This window comes from Poecilia mexicana, unplaced genomic scaffold (genome assembly GCF_051168715.1).
Source record: "Poecilia mexicana isolate PSO_F unplaced genomic scaffold, ASM5116871v1 scaffold_21, whole genome shotgun sequence".
Classification (NCBI taxonomy): domain Eukaryota; kingdom Metazoa; phylum Chordata; class Actinopteri; order Cyprinodontiformes; family Poeciliidae; genus Poecilia; species Poecilia mexicana.
In genome coordinates, this window is record NW_028263390.1 from 20,040,848 (window position 1) to 20,059,719 (window position 18,872).

Here is an 18,872-nt window from a genome sequence, read left to right on the forward strand (position 1 = left end):
GCAGCCCGGAAGAACCCGGGTAAACACTGCAGGTGTTTATCCGATTTATCGCCGCCGTTCAGTCGCGCCTGCAGCAGGATTTTACCGCTGATTGCGTTTCTTAACTCACCTGACGCGGTGATTTCTGCGTAATTCTCGATGTGAGCGCAGCGCACAGGTGGAGGAGCGCCCATCCAAAGTTTACTGGTGTTTTTCCTGGGAGGAGGGGATGGGAGAGACGCTGATTGGAGGTGAATTAATTCTGGATGGATGCTGCTTTCAGACCGAGCTGCGCCTGCAGGCGGGGGACGCATGAGCGGCGCTCAGCGGCTCGTTTCGGTCGGGAAAAGTTTGTGGTGGAGGATGGAGGCGGCTCTCCGGATTTGGTTTCTTGGCGCACACTTTGCGCAGTGATGCGCTCCCGCACGTGGGTTTCTTAAGGCTCAGACGGCGCGTGCATGGATCTGTAATCCAGTTTGTTAATGGAGGATGTTCCCAAACTGTGGAGCCCTGCTCAGGCTGGAGGGGAGAGCAGCGCACACCCAGATCCATCCCGGAACCACAACAGTTTCACTTAACCAGGTAAGTTCACCTTCATCTCCATAGAAACTGTTGCAAAAGTAACACAAGTATGAAGTTTACACTCTTAATTGGCGGGATTAAGGTTAACCACACTAATATATATTTAAGCTCACACTAACATGGTCAAAATAAAAAAAATATTAAGTAACTAAATAAGAAATAAACCTATAAACGTATATAGAAATATTTAAACACGATTAAAAAATAAACAAAAACATAGGATGCCATTTTTTAAAATTATTTTTATCGTAATAACTGATCCAAGGGTCTCTTTTTAATTTTTTTTGTTCTATATTTATTACATTAATTTCTACTCAGTTTCTATATTTATTTTTGCCTCTAGATTTGTTTGAATGTTGATTAATTTTTTTAAATTATTGTCACTGGTTTAATTTCTGCTCTTTGGTTTTCCCTTTACACCATTTCTCTACATCAATATGAAAAATAAGCATTATTTAATGTGTTTTGAAATTTTACACAAAGTTCCTTTGTATCTGCTGTGAAGAATGGAGCTCCAGCTTTTAAAAACAAATTAATTTTCCCATGTCATCAAATGAAGTTTGTTTAACTGGGTAAATTTACTTGGATAAACTTGACTATTTGTGACCAAGTTGGATCAGCTGGTTGTTTTTCAGTCATAAATGAAAAGAAGGTGTGTCTCTTTGCATTAACTTGTAAATTAGTAACTGAAAACCTGATTAATGTTTCAGTTTTTCTTTTTCTTTCAGTATCCAACAAAAATCCCAAAATGCTGAGCTGCGGATAGAGACCTGCCTCCCTGTTCCTCCCCTCCTCTTATCACTTTTCCTTGTTACTCATCTTTGTCTTTTCCCTTCCTCTTCCCCCAACTCTCCACCTCCTCCTCCATAACTCTGTAACTCCTCCGTTCATCCCTCTCTTCCTCCCTCCCTCCCCCAACCCGAGACCTCCTCCTCCTCCTTCATCCCGCAGCACACATGCAGGCCAAGAAGCGGTACCTGCTTGTGTCTGTGGTGGCCGGTCTACTCTTCCTCATCTACCTGTGGGGTCTGCAGATTGGGGAGTTCCAGCAGCAGCCGTACCATTATCCCCAGATTCACCAGTACCACCAGCAGGACTACCAGTACTACTACTACCAGAGGAAAGACGTGTACCAGCCGCGGCCGCTGCCCCAGAGACTCCCGTCCAGACCGGCGCGACGCTGGCCGGAGCTGACCGAGCCGCTGGACCCGTACCTGGAGGGAGGAGAGCAAGAGGTGGGGGAGAGGTTTGGCCCTAATACTGGAAATCAAAGACTAAAACGAGGCAGATTAAAAATAACCTGCTAAACATTAGCTGCATTTTCATTACAAATGTCAATATTCCGCTAATGTTGAAAAACAAAAGAAAAATAAAATAAATAAAAGTTCGGAAATGCGGTTTTTAAGAAGTGCAATTAAAATCACACGTGAATAGTTTGTTTACTTGTTTACGTGATAAGTCACTAAAAATATGCAGCAATGTCATCCTCCAACTACTTCCTGTCGTCTTCTTCGTGGTTTGCACCAGTGACAACGGCCGATTGTTGGTCATGTGACTCCTGTGACGCAAAAAGGTGTTTTTATTGCAGTTTTGAGAAATAAACAATAAATAAATAAATACGCCGTATTCTAGCGCCAAGACTTAAAAAAAAAAAAAAAAAAAATCGGAGTATTTTTCCAAATTGCCATGTTTCCAATAAGTAAATTCATTCCACCTGCCAATCATTCGAGGGGCAACTGACCAATCAGCGGTCGCGTTTTGTCCCGAAGTACACGCCCCTTATCTGGAGGAACTGAACTTCCGTTAGCATTACCCGCTTTGCTAACACGCTGCGGTCAGAGATTTCGAGGAAAACAGTTGGAAATTCTGGTCAAACATAATCAGTGGGGTAACCTAGAGTCCCGACTTCCGTTATCCAGAACGTTCAGAGAGAGGAAAGCAATTTTTTAAATTTCCAAAACCCAAACTGAGTCTGGAATATCGCAAGGGATGGATTATAGCCTGCAGCTGACGTCATGTCCGGTGGCATGAACCTGGCAACTACCACATGTTCAAGGTATTTGGTAGTAAGCATCCTGTTTTTTCTCATAACGACACTTATTGATAGTAAAATCAAAGATCAATAAGTGAAGGTATTTATCTTGATTTTATGTGTGTATATTCCAATGTTAGCTCTATGGCAGCATGAAAACAGACTCCAGTAACTATGGTATTTACTTTTAAGCACTTTTTTATGCTAATATTTATTTTTAGGCATTTTCCTCAAGGACATTTTCACAAGCTGCTGTGATTTAAGTCATAACTCGCCTGTTTTTACGTGAAAAATGCGTCAGACGCAGCTTCTCTCTGACATCCAATGAGACTTTGTGCTCCTCATTCTTCCTCTGGCATCGAAAGGCTTGGGTTTTGACCTTTATCTCTCCGGTGTTTCCCGAAAATCTGATGTAAAACTCATTGGAGAATTTGTTTGCTTTTGCCTCAGTGTCGGCTGATAAGAGAAAAATGACTCAGAAAATGTCTGGTGTAACACATTCAGTTCCACTACCTCTGTCATTATAACATTGTTTGTCGGAGGTTTGCGCTACTTCCTCATGGTGGAATCACAATGAGATTTTAATCCAAAGTTGCATTAACATTTGCTTTAAAAGTTGTATTAATAATATCAACTTTGCATCAGTCAGTAATTGACATTTCGTTGCCAATTTCACTGTCATGTCTTTGTGGAATGACAATAAAATAAGTTTAAGTCCAAATAATGACACTTTTAATGAGAAGTTGCTTAAAAGCGTCACCTTTGCAGTAAAAGTGTCTTTATTTACTGAATAACATTTCGTGACAACAGTCACAAACATTAATGAAGACTCCTTCATGTTCATGTCAGTCTATAAACACTTTAAATCAGCTACTAGCTGCACCAAAGAGCTGTACAGTATTCATAAAACCATTGATGATTTTCATCCTTTCACCCCTTTAAGCAAAGTGTGATTACATTGTGAGCTGTATGGATGTTCTGATCTACTGTTGTCGTATTTTTTAATGTATTTGTCCTTTTGGGATAATAAATTGAGTTTGATCTAGACTGTGCTTTCCTTGCAGGAGGACAGCCCTCAGCTGCACCACCAGCACACCTCGCCCCATGAACGACGGGCGATCCGAGACAACATCTACAAGAACAAGCGCTGCCGCATGGAAACCTGTTTTGACTTTTCACGCTGCCAGTCGGGTTTCGGGGTTTACATCTACCCCCCGCAGAGAGGCGACGAGATCTCAGAGACCTACCAGAAGATCCTGTCGTCCATTCGAGAGTCTCGGTTCCACACGGCGGACCCCTCCCGGGCCTGCCTCTTCGTTCTGGCCGTGGACACGCTGGACAGGGACCAGCTGTCGGCTCAGTACGTCCAGAACGTCAGGGCCCGCATCCACAGCCTGCCGACCTGGAACGACGGCCGGAACCACCTCATATTCAACCTGTACTCCGGCACTTGGCCGGACTACACGGAGGATCTGGGATTCGAAGTGGGCCAGTCCATGCTGGCCAAGGCCAGCGCCGACGTGGCCAACTTCAGGCCGAACTTTGACATCTCCATCCCGCTGTTCTCCAAAGATCACCCTCTGAAAGGAGGGTCAGCCGGTTATCTGGCACTGAGCGACTCCTCGCCCTCCAGGAAGTACCAGCTGGTTTTTAAAGGGAAGCGCTACCTGACCGGCATTGGCTCAGAGACGAGAAACGCGCTCTATCACATCCACAACGGGGAAGATATTATCCTGCTGACCACATGCAAACATGGCAAAGACTGGGAGAAACACAAAGACTCCCGCTGCGACAGAGACAACGAAGACTACTCAAAGTAAGGATAACTTTATTAACTTCTTCTCCTCCTTTTGCAATTCCTTCATACCAAACATCCGAGCTCTTGAGTGGTGATGTCACTCTGATTGTTTTTCACTGCTTTATTCTTCTCATTTTGAGATTTGATTCTTCATTGTCTGAAACAAAGAAAACCAAGCTGTACATTAGCTGCTGTAGCTGTTTGTATGGCAGAAGATTATGGCCACTACAAAAAAAAAAGAATGCTGACTTTAATATCAGAATTTAAACATCTTCCTTAGAATTTTGACATTTTGCCTCAGAATTCTGACATTAATTTCAGAATTTTGACAATTTGTCTCAAAATTTTGACATTTTGTCTCAGAATTTTGACATTTTGTCTCAGAATTTTGATATTTTGTCTCAGAATTTTGACATTTTGTCTCAGAATTTTGACATTTTGTCTCAGAATTTTGATATTTTGTCTCAGAATTTTGACATTTTGTCTCAGAATTTTGATATTTTGTCTCAGAATTTTGACATTTTGTCTCAGAATTCTGACATTAATTTCAGAATTTTGACAATTTGTCTCAAAATTTTGACATTTTGTCTCAGAATTTTGACAATTTCAGAATTTTGATATTTTGTCTCAGAATTTTGATATTTTGTCTCAGAATTTTGACATTTTGTCTCAGAATTTTGACAATTTCAGAATTTTGATATTTTGTCTCAGAATTTTGACATTTTGTCTCAGAATTTTGACATTTGACTTTTTCTCTGAGATCTTCTGAAATAAAGTCAAAATTACATTTTTCTTTTCTGTAGTTTTTTCATCACTATTGCCTAATAGTGTAGATGCAGTGAATTTTGCATCTTTACACCTAAAATTCAGTGTTATTGTCTTTGTGCTGGTAAAAGCTGTGGATCTATATACATTTTCTGAGTTGTGAACTCTTCCTTCAGAGAGTTTGGGATGGCTGCTGTTTGTGAAGCTTTGCTGAGAGAAAGCGGGCGGCTGTTTTCATGCAGAGCGCTGGAAGTCGTCATGGGAGTTGAGTTTTATTGTTGCTGTGCCTCTCTGAGACAAAATGCAACACAGATATACAAGCGTTTGTGCTGTTTTCTGTAAAGTGTTTGCGTGTATTTGACGGATATGAAGCAGCAGGAGAGTGGAAGCGAATCCTGAAAGACGGAAAGCTTTGTTGGTTTCTCTCAACCAGCTGCTGAGTTAGTTGAGAGGAAAAACATGCCAGGTTCAGAAGAGAGGTTTGGTTTGCAAACTTCCAGCTGCAGCTAAAAAGGCCAGAAGAGGCAGAACTGCTGGAGGTGAAGCTGCTTTCCTCTGGTTTCCACTCTAGATGTTCATCCGCCAGTCTTCACATGACTATTTTGACTTAAAGAAAAAAAATCTGTCTGGTTGCAGAAACTTGAGGAAAGCAAACAGTTTCTACTTGTGTTTTTTTTTTTTTTAAATATTGATATTGTGCTTTTATTCCATTTTATGTGTTTGGATTCCATTCAGATAAATGTTTGATATGATGGAGTATTAGAGCCATGCTAATAAAAGAGAATAAAGTCAATATTGCCAGAATAAAGTCTATTCTTGAAATATTACGACTTCTCATTATTATGACTTCTTGTATTATTTCGACATTATTTTCATACAATTTCTTGAAATGTTATGACTTTATTCTCGCATTGACTTTTTTTCTCGTTATCACGGCTTTACCTTTGCATTATTTTAACTTTATTCTCATAATTTTATGACTATTCTTGAAATTTCGTGACTCTATTCTCATTATTACGACTTTATTCCCATATTATTACCACATTTGTGTTGTTTCGACTTTATTCTCGTAATAATACAGCTTTATTCTGATAATCTTATTATTTTTTTCTCAGTCTGGCCCCAATACTCCATCGTAGGTCATAGATCAGTGGTTCTACTTTTTCAAAGTTGCCACATAAAGTCAGTCTGTCCGTCTGGCTCTATGTTTCTCTTTCTCTTTCCCAGTTTTTGTTTGAGGTTTTAATACCAGATGGGTAAAATGCTGTTTGTATCAAACTTTGCACCTGGTTCTGCAGCAGAAACTCGGGTAAACGTTTCTGTGCGGCTTGTCTTCGCCGCGTGACTCGTGGTGATGCAGGACGGGGCTCCAACTCCACTTCTGTCTTATTTGTCCCTGTCTGCATACATGGTGTCAGCAGTTGGTCTGTAGGCACCGTTTATTTCTAACTTAATGTGTTGCCGTACGAAGCCAACGCAGCAAAATGAAAAATCTGCGTGTCCCGCTGCTAATGGACTGCAGTGTGTTCTGGGAAGTGCAGTGACGGTAATCGCAGCTACAGTTACGTTTTGTCTCTGAACAATGACTTCCTCAACATGCTGAGCAGCAGCGTCTCTGCACAGGAGGCTAAACTCTCCTAAACAACGATTTCAGAAGAAGAAGAAACAAGAAAAACATCAGGATGATGTTTGATAAACTTATTCCATCTGGACATTAAATCAGCTGCATAAACAGACATTATGTTGTTCTTTTAGTGCATGAAAAAGGATTTTAATGACCAACAAAACAATTTATGTACTGGAGAAAAAATATAAATGTGGAAATTCTTGCTTTAAAACATCACATTATAGGAGCATTAATGATTCATTGTCTACTATCTGCTGAATAAAACAAGATAATAAAAGATGAATGGATAGAAAAGTGCTTAAGAGGCTGCACTATGAATTAAGCAGTCTATTAATTATTTGTCTTCAGTCTAATATTAAATACCATCAGTTTCAACTTGTAGCTCATTTCTGTCTGAACTAGATATGGACCAACCAAAGTTTTTATTTTATTTCAAATCTCAATTCCTAATTTGATCTAATTGTGAATTAATAATTAAAAGTATAGTTTCTAACCTTCCTGCTGTGCAGTTAGATTTACAAACTGGGATCAGAGGTGACGTCACACTGTGTGAGAGAGAAGTTGCTGAAAAACTGGAGATGCATCTGATATCATCTCTATCAGTTCTGACATTTAAAAACAATGTTTCTGATCCTTACGAGCAGATCTATTCAGTTTAGTTCTATATTTTGTGCTCTGAGTGACATCATGCTTTATTATTTATTTTACTTTATATTTAGAATTCCTTATTGCACTTTCTGAGCCACATGGTTTGTTGCAGATTATTTTTTTAAAATTTATTTTACATTGGCTGTTATTCTCCTAACTGAACAAATTAAAACTGTGTGAAGCTATTGAGATATTTAAATGTGCTGCATTGGTGCAGAGTCACCAAATACATTTGTAATTTGTAATAGCGAATGATTCGAGTAAATTATATTTTATTATTTAGCGCATCGTGTTCCGGCTGGGTGATTATTGATGTTGCGCAGCGCTCTCATTCCGCCTATGAGTTGTTGCTAAGTGCTAGCAAATATCGTCCAATTTTTAAGTTCGGTCTGGAGGATTTTACTTATTGATGATAATGTCCAGGTTTTTGTCGCTTTTTGGGGGATCATCCTTCATTTTTCTGGCGTGATGCCTGGAGTACGGAGCTCACCTGTCAGTTTTGGGTTTGAGAACACGGGACGTTTTTAGCCGGGCGCGTTGTGGAGGAACATAGTGAGAGTTCATCTATGACCGAAGATGAAACTAAACTAAAACTGATTTATAGACATTTTTTTTATAGACAAGTGTTTTTGTGAGCTTCCTGCTTTATTATTAAATTGAATATAATTTAATATTTTTATATAAGGTTAACTTAAAAAGTAAGCTGTTATTGTTACAGGTAAATTTTCTAAACTACAGAGAAGTAAAATTTAGAGAAGCTCAAACATGAAAAATTGGGCCGATGTCGATTATCCGGTATTAATATTCCTGTTGTGGTAGAATTTAACAATATTTTACTTTATCAAAAAATTTTTTATCCGATTACTGGATTAATCGTAAAAATAATCAACAGAATACTCAATTACTAAAACAATTGTTTACAGGAGCCCTAGTCTGTGTTTTAAGAACAGAAATGTTTTAATTCAGCTGTTTTTCAGTATCGGATCGGTCGATACTAAACCTCAGATATCAGATATCGGTATCAGAAGTGACCAAAATGCAAAACAAGCTTTTTACTGTCCGTTCAGAAACAAAGCGAAAATAATGGCTGAGTTGGCTCAAAAAAAGTTTATTTGGGTTTTAGTTTTTAGGTGTGAGTGTTTGCTTTGTTTCTCTGTAAATATTTGTAATCCCATTTCTCACACACGTTCAGACGGAAATCCAGTGACTGAGGAGTCAGAATGAATAAGTTAATGGAGTCCATCACTGGCGACAGAAAAACTGCTACTTCCCCTCATAACATGTGAAAGCAAAACATTTAAACACTCTTAATGTAAAATAAGTAGAATCAAGATTATCTTAAAAAATCTATTTATGTTCAAATAAATAACAAAACCTGTAATATTTCTGTTAGTTTTCTGTTTTACAGTGCTCTGGGTTGGTATTTATCTGTTTTTAGAAACATTTTAGTCCATGTTCTGTCACGGGGCGCACCGTAAACGAAAACATCCCGCTCAGAATATTTGCATGAGACAAACATGTTGGACTTTTTTCTTTCTGCAAAACAAACTCTGCTGCGCTCTCTTTGAATCGCCGGGTTGCTGCAGACGGATCCTTCCCGCTTGTTTGCTTTCTGTTTTACACGCCGGTCGTCGACACAAACATCAGCCTCGGCTTTCGGGGGGCTGAGCCGGGGGATCCTGCACAGCGAAGCTTCCTGATGAGAACTGAAACCGACGGGGATCTTGGAGCCTCGGGGCGGTCGATAATTGCCCTCCAATTGAATTAAGCTGTGAATGAAGGGGATAGATATGGATCTGGCCTCCCTCTGAGCCGCGCTGGCTCGGATTCAAGCTGTTTAACTGTACGTAGATAACAGTCGGCTTAGCCAATTAGAGCTTTGCCGTGCAGAACTGTTCCTCCAAAGACAGTTTAATATCCCAGCCTGTGAACTCGACTCGGGAAGCAGCAGAAGAATGTTTTATTCAAATCATTCACACGACTTTCATGTTGATACTCGTAGTAAAAATGGAGATTAGCTTCCTTACTCCTATTTAAAGTAATTCTAGTTTCTTTTACAGTATTTACAAATGCAAACGTGGCTTAAATACTGCAAACCAAAGTATGCTGGTGCATAATACTTTAAAATGGAGTAAATTGATCGTATCTCTGATGACATGTTAGAGCCATTGGAGATGGAGGAAAAAAAATATTGCCCAAAAATATAAGAAGATTTTTTTCAAATTAGCTTGAAAAAAATCCAAAGTTTTAAGATTAGTCTCAGAAATTTTGTAGAAAATCTCAGAAATGGAAAAAAAAAAAAAAAAAAACTGAAACATTTGCTGGAAAAATTAGAAATATTGAGATTAGTGTCAAAAATTTCCTAGAAATAAACTCTGAAATTTCTGAGCTTGGAAAGTTGCAAATTTGAAGAAAAAGAAAGAAAGAAATTTTTAGACTAATCTCAGAAATTTTCTAGAAAAAAAACAAAACCTTCTCAGTGTGGAAAGTTGCAAATTTGCTAAAAAAAAACCCCTAAAAAAATCTATTTAAAAATATAAATAAAAAAACATGCTAATGGCAGAGAAACGACTTATTGTTCTTGGAAAACCGTTTAATCCCTGTCGTACATCCTTGGGTTTTTTTTCGGATAAAAACAAATATTATAAATATCAGAATAAATCTTTAAGGTCCAAATTTGACTAAATTACAAATTAAAGAAAGAATAATACCAAATGCTGAATGCATAAACGTTAATAAGACATGCTTTGCACTGACGTCTGTAAAACATGGAGCAGGTATAAAAGAGGTTCTGTTAGTTTCTAATGTTTGAAAAATGATGATGGACAGACATTTCACACCCAGTGATCACACGCCACTCCATTATTCAGCAAAAGTGCCTCCATCACTAATTGTTTCATAAAAAGCGAGTGTAGATGCTAAATGAATTAGTTATAACGCGCTCGCTCTGTTCGGTGGGTTTAATTTGATGCATAAAAACAAGCACAGCTGTTGTCACATCTGCGAATGTTTGGCAGCTGCAGGATCCAATATGTATGACGGGAGAAAAGTGCCTGGCTGCGTTAACGTAAATGTCAGCGCTGGTCATGCGGGCCGCCGCCGCCGCCGCCGCCGCTGATGAAAAGCAACTGAAGTTATTTCTTCTCCTGCCTTGTTGTGAATTTTTCTGCTAAAGCAAATCAGAAGTCGCTCCTGCTTTCCTTTCACTCTCTCCGTCCTCCTCCTCTCACCTTTATTGCCCTCTTTCTTTTCCACCACAGTTCTCTCCGTTATCTGAATCCTCCGCCTCTCCAGTCCCGACTCAAACCAAACACAGGAAAAGTTTCATTTTTTCTTCTTCTGCTTTGCTGCTTGAGTGCGTCTTTGATGGAAGTGATGATGAGCAGCACTGGGATGAATAACATTTTGCCAGGAAGTGGGAACAAGACAGAATCTGGACTTTAGGGAAACTTTGTGTACCACTGCAAAACAAAATGAAAAAATCAAACTGAAGCTGCCTGTTCTGGAAAAGAGACTTGAGGAAAAACATAATAATATAATAATATTCCTTCTGAGTTTTGTAATTAGTTGCATTTACTTGAGTAACTTTTTTTATGTACTTTTATAATTACTTTTTATTTGAGTAATTTTATGATGAAGTATTGCTCCTCCTCAGTAAAATGTCTAGATCCCCACTGTGAGTAACTTCACTGAATGAAGTGCAAAATTATTTTAACAAAAGAAAAACCCCCACCAGAAACAAACTTCCTGTTGTTTCTAGTTTTATATTCAACAGTTTTCTTTTGCCTGATTCTGCACATGAATTTTTATTTTCGTTTTGGTCCTTAAGTTACCAAAACTTCCACATAACTTCATGTTTTTGTCTGTCTGATGATTTTTAAATATTAAATAATTTTTTGATCAGGGCTGCACAGTGGCGCAGTTGGTAGAGCTGTTGCCTTGCAGCAAGAAGGTTCTGGGTTCGATTCCCGGCCCCGGTCTTTCTGCATGGAGTTTGCATGTTCTCCCTGTCCCACTAAGGGAAAGAGGTGTTTTGATCAATTCTGACCTTTTTTACCAAATACTTTTGTACTCTTGAGTAATTTCTTGGACAGCTACTTTTTTACTCTAACTTGAGTAAAATATGCTGAAGTTTCTGAGCGTTTGCTCGTTTTTCACTGGAGTTTGGTTACTTTTAACTCCTTTGTTTGTCCAATAATTGCAGTTGACAACAAAATAATAATCTGTAGCAGTCTGTGTACAAACAGCGAGTTCTGGGCAGCAATAAATAAACCATAAAACCTCCTTTTTTGGGAAAAGAGAGAAATCCAGCAAAAAAGTCCCAAACAATGCAACAATTCATCAATTGTTATTTTGTAAAACTTTGATAAAAACACTTTTTTCACATGGTCAACAACTGGCGCAAAACAAGAGGAAGAAGAAGAAGACAGGAAGTGGTTGGAGGATGATTTAATGTTTTATTTAATGTTTTTAAGTTGTTCATATGATTTTTAACTGCAAAGAAAATTTGTTTTTCAACATTAGCAGAATATTGACAACGTTTTCTGTCCTTAAATATTATTTTCTACTTGTTTTCTATTTGTTTTAAAAGCCCCAGTTTGAAATGGCTTCTCGGCAGGTTCTCTGCTGTAAAACTGGTTCATGCTGATCTCAGCTCTGCTGGAGGTTCCTTCCAGTAAAAACGTGTAAATTTCTCTCCACTGTGGCCTCATGCTTGCCCACTGAAGGGTAGATTCTGTAAAATCTGTTTCCTCAAACTTTGCCCTGGACTTTGAGCACTTGAGCAAAGCAGAGCTGGACTTATCAATACGCTGAAGGTTTCCTCCAAGGCTGCTGGAGGGTAAAAGGAAGCTCTATTGATCAGCTGGACTCCGGCACCGCGGCCAATCAGCAGATGAATGGAGGCTAATGGTTCTCCTTGCTGCGTGAAACCTAAAGATAGATTGGCATTTAGTGAGACGAGGCCTTGGCATTTATTTTAGCTGACTCTATGTCACCGTTTATGGGAAAAAGAAGTTAATGTAGCGAAGGCCAAGCGGTCGCAGGGAGGATCTCACTCCAGCACGCTGAGTTCGTCCATTTGTTGCATTGATTAGATCAACTTTTCAGTCACAGCTCTGAAAATGGCAGAAAGAAATGGAAGCGTCGATGCAGTGGACGGTGATCTGCATTGAATTTGTTGCCAACATTTGCAGTTTAAACCGTTTACATCAGGGAGTCAAACTCATTTTCATTTTGGGCCAAATCAAGATCATGAATGCTCTTAAAGGGCCGGTTGTGCCAGAATGTGTTGATCTTTCAAATTATTAGTTTGTGTTCTTGACACCATATCAGCAGGTGGATAAAAGGTAAAATGAACATTAAACACGTCAGTTTTACTGGATTAATCTTGAAATGCGTAAAATAATTCATGAAAATGTCATTTTGGCAATTAGATGAAGGACTTTCTGTTATTTCCAACTCCAGTGGTAAAATAAAAAATATGAGTTACGGAGGCAGATTTAAAATTTCACATTCACAAGTTTTATTTTTAGGAGATAATAAAAAAACAAAACATTGACCTTTTATTATTAAACATTCAACACGCTCTGTGTCAGAAACAACACGGCGTTGTCTGAAGGAAGCGCGTCATTTTCCCGGCCGTCTCACTGAAGCGTGCTTCGCTTCGCTTCGCCCCTTTTTGTTTGTAAAGAGATTCGAAGAGACAGGAGCTGAATTTCTTTTCACTTCTCATTTCTCTGCAGCGGTGTGCAGACGTTCTTACCCGGTTAGTGTGGAGTGAAAACGTTTGCAGAGCAGAAGAGGAGCTGTTGAACTGATGCTTTGAAAGATGCAGAAATCAGTCCTGCTTTGGTCTCGTGTGGAAGGAGAACGATCGAGAATCGTTTCTCTTTTGTGGATTGATAAACAAAATGTTGCCGTCTAAGACTGGGATGTCCAAAGTGTGGCCTTGGGGCCATTTGCGACCCTCTGGATGAGGGATGTGGCCTTCATTATTTTATGCATGTTTGAGAAATCCCTTGGTCTCCATGGCAACCATTCTGCTGAGCAAAACGCCTGGTGGATTTAGCGCCGCCTGTGAGGTGGAAACTTCAGCTGCAAGGAGGAGCTGCGTCTGGAAGGCGGAGCTAAGCCCAGCCAGGCGTTTCGCACATTGACAAATTCGCACATTGGGTGGGCTTAGCTCCGCCTTCCAGACGCTTCGCACATTGGCAAATTACAGGATTTTTCAAACTTGCATGAAAGAATCAAGGTTTGTTTTTTTAGCTAAATTTTTTTATTGCTTTTCAACGGGACAGACTTGACAAAGAACAATAATGTGACATGCCCATTCCAAAAAACAAAGAAAAACAGAACAAAAATAAAGGAGGAAAAAAATTAAAATGAAAATAATAATAAAAAAAATAATAAATAAAAATAACCTACAGAGACCAATTGAAATCTAATGTATATATGGACTCTTACAAAATTAAGAGACTACTTAAACTGATCATTTTTTCTGATTTTATTCTTTATATGTAAATGTTTGATTAAAATGACTATTGTTCTATTATTCTGTGAACTACTGACATGTCTCTGAAATTACAAGCAAAAATGTAGTATTTATTTGCAGAAAATGAGAAATGGTCAAATAAACAAGATGCAAAGCTTTCAGATCTCAAATAATGCAAAGAGAACAAGTTGAAATTCATTTAGACTCAACAATACTAATGTTTTAACTCAGGAAGAGTTCAGAAACTAATGTTTGGTTATATACAAATATGCACATCTACATATTCAACACCTGCAGCCTCCCTCCACCATCTGGGTTTTTACTGAGGGAATAAAATCATAAAATAATGTAAATATCAAAAAAGTTTATTTTTACATAGTACTTCTTTTTAATTTTGACAAAGGTGTTGTTCCGTATAGAAACAAATACCAAAAAAATTGCAAAAAAAAACTTTTTATATACAGATCTTTCCTCAGTCCAGCTCTAATTAGATAAATGTTAATTAAAAGCAGCAGTAAGGACCGGTATCACGCAGGCTCTGTGAAACTTTGAGGAAGCCTGGAATATCTAGCCTGGTCTGATAAATCTTGATTTCATCTGAAGCGGCAGATGGTGGGCCAGAATTTGGCACAAACAACAGGAATCCATGAAGCCAAATTGCTTTGTGTAAACAGTCCAGGCTGCTGCTGCTAGAGCCGTAAAGTGTGACGAATGTTGTCTTGACACTCTGGTGTGAGAACTCAATCAGGCTGGTGGAAACAAATATGATCTTCTGGGCACCGCAGCGCAATCCCTTCAAGCCTAAAGATGCCATCAATAAACCTGCAGTGATGATTGGAAGGTATGAGACCAGCTGTGATTGTAAGGCAAATCCAACCAAAACTCTGGAGCCGGACATTAAGGGTGACCTTTTATGCTTCACTGAACAGACAGGTCAGAAACAAAACATGATCATTACATTTTTACAGAAAATCATTCTTACATAATCAGACTTCAGGTTTGGTTTGAGCTGTTTTAGGGCATCTGTCACTTTAAATCCAAATAAGCTGCTGCTGGCCCCGGACCCCCAAACTCAACGTTTACGCTAACAAGTGAAAATGGCTGCAAACAGATGCAGAAAAGCATTAGTAGAGCCTCCTGCACAACCAACAACGACTCAGCAAGTCGTTTCTGGATGGTAAGTCAACAACAGAATAATTTATACGTACAGCGATAAAATCACATGAACAAACAAGCTGGAGTTCTACCTGGGTTGCTAGGTAATGGGGCTGAGCTCAGCCGGGGTTGCTAGGTAACGGCGCAGTGTTTGTCGAATGTGACTGAGCAACCTGTTTTCCAGACACCAAAAAATATGAACTTATTTTCTTTTTTGAAAGTCTGTTTTTAGAAACTGTTGAGGCCCAAATGGAAGTAAAAAAACATGCAAAAATAGTTTTTAAAAGTCGAATCATATTGACTGAATCATGTTTAAAGTTTTGAAATAATTTCATCTTTTGATGGAACGTTATTCTGCAGAATTTGCTACATAAACTGATATTTTTTCTAAATACATTTTCTGAAGAAAACCACATAAAGGCTTCGGGGGTAATTTATTTAAAAAAAACAGCTTAACATTTAATGTTTGGACTTGGTTTGGGACTTGGATTTAGTCAAAATATTTGATACTTGTAACTTTCAAAACACTGACTTGGTCCCACTTACTGATATTTTTTAAATTTACTATACAGCAAATATTCCAGATTGTTTCTTACCAAATCAGGCTTTCTTTGCACTGTTACCCCTCCGACAGTCTGCGGAGCGGGTTTCCTTTCTTCTTTAAAACTGTAGGAACCAGAAAGAGCACTTGTTTCCTTTTGATCTCTGGGGAGCCGATCAAAGCTGAGGATCTGACGGATCGGCTGCTGTGATTAATGTGAGAGTTGTTTTATGTGATGCTGTGAAGTGGAGACAAAACAACGCTGACAACTCTTGTTAAGGTGTTAATGTTGCCGAGTTCGATCTAATCTCCAACAAACGTGGACGGCGTAACGATTTGAAGTCAAAAAGGCTCCGTTCTTTTCAGCACATAACAAGCAGGAGTGAGGTGATGTCAAATTTTAATGAGTCTCTGATGTCAACCAGCCGCCAATAAAGAATCCAGATCCAAGCAAAATATTCCAGAATGAGCTTGTGTGTGTGTGAAATGATGAAATGCTAAAAAAATTCATTATCTGCAGAAAAAGAGGAGAAAATCTGCACTTTATGTTCTTCAACCTGCCCCAGTTTGCTCTGTCAGCGATCGTTAACCTGATGGGGGGAATAAAAACTCGGCTTATACGCATAACTATCTGGAATCAAGAATCACTCAAATTAGATTTAGGGAAAGAAAAAATCCACCCGCATTTAAAAAGATTGACTTCTGACTCCATCTGACAGCCCAGCAAATTAACATCCCAACAGTTTTTAGGCTTCAGAAAACAAAAATCTTTTTTTTTCTCCCTCTTATTCAAAAGCTCAAAAGGGAGACAGAAACAGAAGCTGGAAAAAGTTTTAATTTTAATTTGAAAAGCTTTTATATGAAAGACATTACTATCTATAATTTAGATTTCCCAAAGGAAAATAATGTTCAGGATTTAAAATTTAAACAACTTGTTCGTTGCAATTTTAATTGCATTTATATTTACCCAACAATGTCTCCTCATTGTAAAACAAACAAGATTATAATATGATTCATATACTTCTGGAAACTCATCCTTTCAAAAACCGCATTTTTTGTATCTGTTAAAAATGTATATATATTTAAATCCTGGCTAAAATATGAGCTCTAAATATGGCTATGGTGCTGACATTCACCCTCTTGCACGTTTGACCCTTTTTAATATGGCTTTTACAAATGTTAAATGCTTTAATGTGAAATATTTTACATATAATAAGTGACTGAATAATTCAGAAAAGGTTTCCAGAGGAAAGCAGTGCAGAGTTTATTTGTTGTATAAAGACATTTAGAAGGTCCATTCACTGGCCAATCAGATCAAAAATTTGTAAAATTTACATTAAATTTCCTGCTTCCATTGGTGTCTTTTCTGCTTCTTTAAACATTTCCAAGTGCTTATAAATACCCATTCAGTTTTTCTTATGGTGTCTGGAAAATGAGCCGTTTTAAAAACCTCCCAATTGTCGAGTCAAAATGTACAAGTACTGCGACGTTACCTAGCAACCCCAGCCAATCTGAGCCCGTCACCTAGCAACCCGATTGGGTTGGTCAACTGGTTTTTATACTATATGTGCTGTACAATGGCTGCTGGAAAAGACAAATGCTTTGTTGTTGACTGACCATCCAGAAACCACTTGCTGCATTCTTGTTGGTTGTGCAGGAGGTTCCACTGCTGCTTTTCAAAGATATACAGTTGGATAAAGCCATTTTCTACTGGAAGTGTTACATCCATAGACTCAAACACTCACCCACATGCTTGGTAATAAAGTTAGTTGTGAACTAAGAAATATAAACAATTGGACTTTACCACATTCTTTCCTGTTGATAAATGTTCATTTATACATAAGTCTAAAATCACACACACACACACACATACACACACACACGCACGCTGTGTTACACACACACACACAGTGCCAGAAGTGGGGAGTGTTTAATAGTTTCAGTATCACTGCCATAAGCTCATCTCACTCCATAACTGTGTCAGCAGGGATTTACGGCTCATTGGCTCTCATTATGAAAATGTGATATTGCATTTAAAACCTTGCAGCTATTCTTGGCCTTTGGACTTTTGCTGCGTAATGTTTAAGCACCAGTAGACTCCACTTTCTGCAGGTGATGCACACAGGTGAACAACTGACTCTTTTTATTATTATTTAAACATATTTACATTTGTTTTAGGTTTTGGACATTTTGTGTGATCATTTTAAATAGAGTTGGATCAACATATCCGTCTAAAATCTCTTTAACACTCAGTCATGTTCAGGATGTCTGACTCTACCTGTTTGAGCTCCAAATGGATTCATACTAAAGGCTTTAAAATAGCTGAATGTAATTGTAGGTCTGAAATGATTAATCATGATTAATCTATTATTGAAATAATTGTCCACTAATTTAACAAACCATTAATCGTTAACAGACTCAAAGGCCATTTTCTGAAAAACGATCCAAAACTGTTCCAAAAATATCAAGATTTTGGATTTAATTTAAAAGTAAACCTGTAAATATTTTCTATTCATGATTGTTAGTAGCAGTTGCACCCAAATAAATAATAATTTGGTTATTCAAACAATTCAGGCTTTTCACGTTTTCCAGAGTTTTCTTGATCTCCTCAAAATAAAGTCAATAAAAAGCTGCTGGTTTTTACATTTAGAAGTCAAACAAAGAGGAAATACGACTCAGTAACAGTGAAGTGTCCCTTTTAAAGACTGTTTGGGTTTATTTATCATCAGAGCAGATTAACTCTTATCAGTATCTGTCTTCAGGCAGATCCAGCTGGATAGCTGCTGCTTATCGCATGCTTACACACTCAGAAACTCAACTCATCCCTCTAATCTTTCCCGTTTCTCTCCGTTCATTCCCACTATCATCCTCCCATCTTTTCATTTTCTTAATTTTCATTTTGCCACAACGGGACTTCTGAAGGACAATCTCCGGTTTTACTTCCTGCTTCCACTTTCTTTTCCCTCCTCTTTCCTATCTTAATATAAATGCTTTCTTCACAGGGAACAGATGTGAAATACCTTCATATTTCTGTATGAGAGTATTACGGAAGACTTTAAGTGCCAGATTTTTCAATGCGTTTTTATGTGAAGAAATCCCATAAAACATAATTATGTAGCCTTGTTTATTCTGATACATCTTTCTAAATAAATCCACTTGTGTGTAATTTAAATTTGATATAAATGTAATTTTGTGAAGATTTGTCCAACATTAGCAAACAAACAGCAATGTGAAGTAGATTAAGGTACATAA

The 18,872-nt window shown here is 38.3% G+C and overlaps 1 protein-coding gene across 1 annotated transcript; it reads left to right on the forward strand.

The window, feature by feature from the left end:
• The first annotated feature begins 835 nt into the window (after window positions 1-835).
• LOC106929730 (exostosin-1-like) lies at window positions 836-4,633 on the forward strand. The gene is made up of 2 exons (XM_015006848.2): window positions 836-1,796; window positions 3,658-4,633. The coding sequence occupies exons 1-2, from the start codon at window positions 1,518-1,520 to the stop codon at window positions 4,411-4,413; spliced, it is 1,035 nt and encodes a 344-aa protein (XP_014862334.2). The 5' UTR covers window positions 836-1,517; the 3' UTR covers window positions 4,414-4,633.
• The last annotated feature ends 14,239 nt before the right edge of the window (window positions 4,634-18,872 follow it).

Bases quoted from the DNA above. Each gene is read 5' to 3' on its own strand.
- LOC106929730 (XM_015006848.2), top strand. From the start codon at position 1,518: ATGCAGGCCAAGAAGCGGTACCTGCTTGTGTCTGTGGTGGCCGGTCTA. The intron at 1,797-3,657 runs GTGGGGGAGAGG...CTTTCCTTGCAG, and splicing joins TGGAGGGAGGAGAGCAAGAG to GAGGACAGCCCTCAGCTGCA.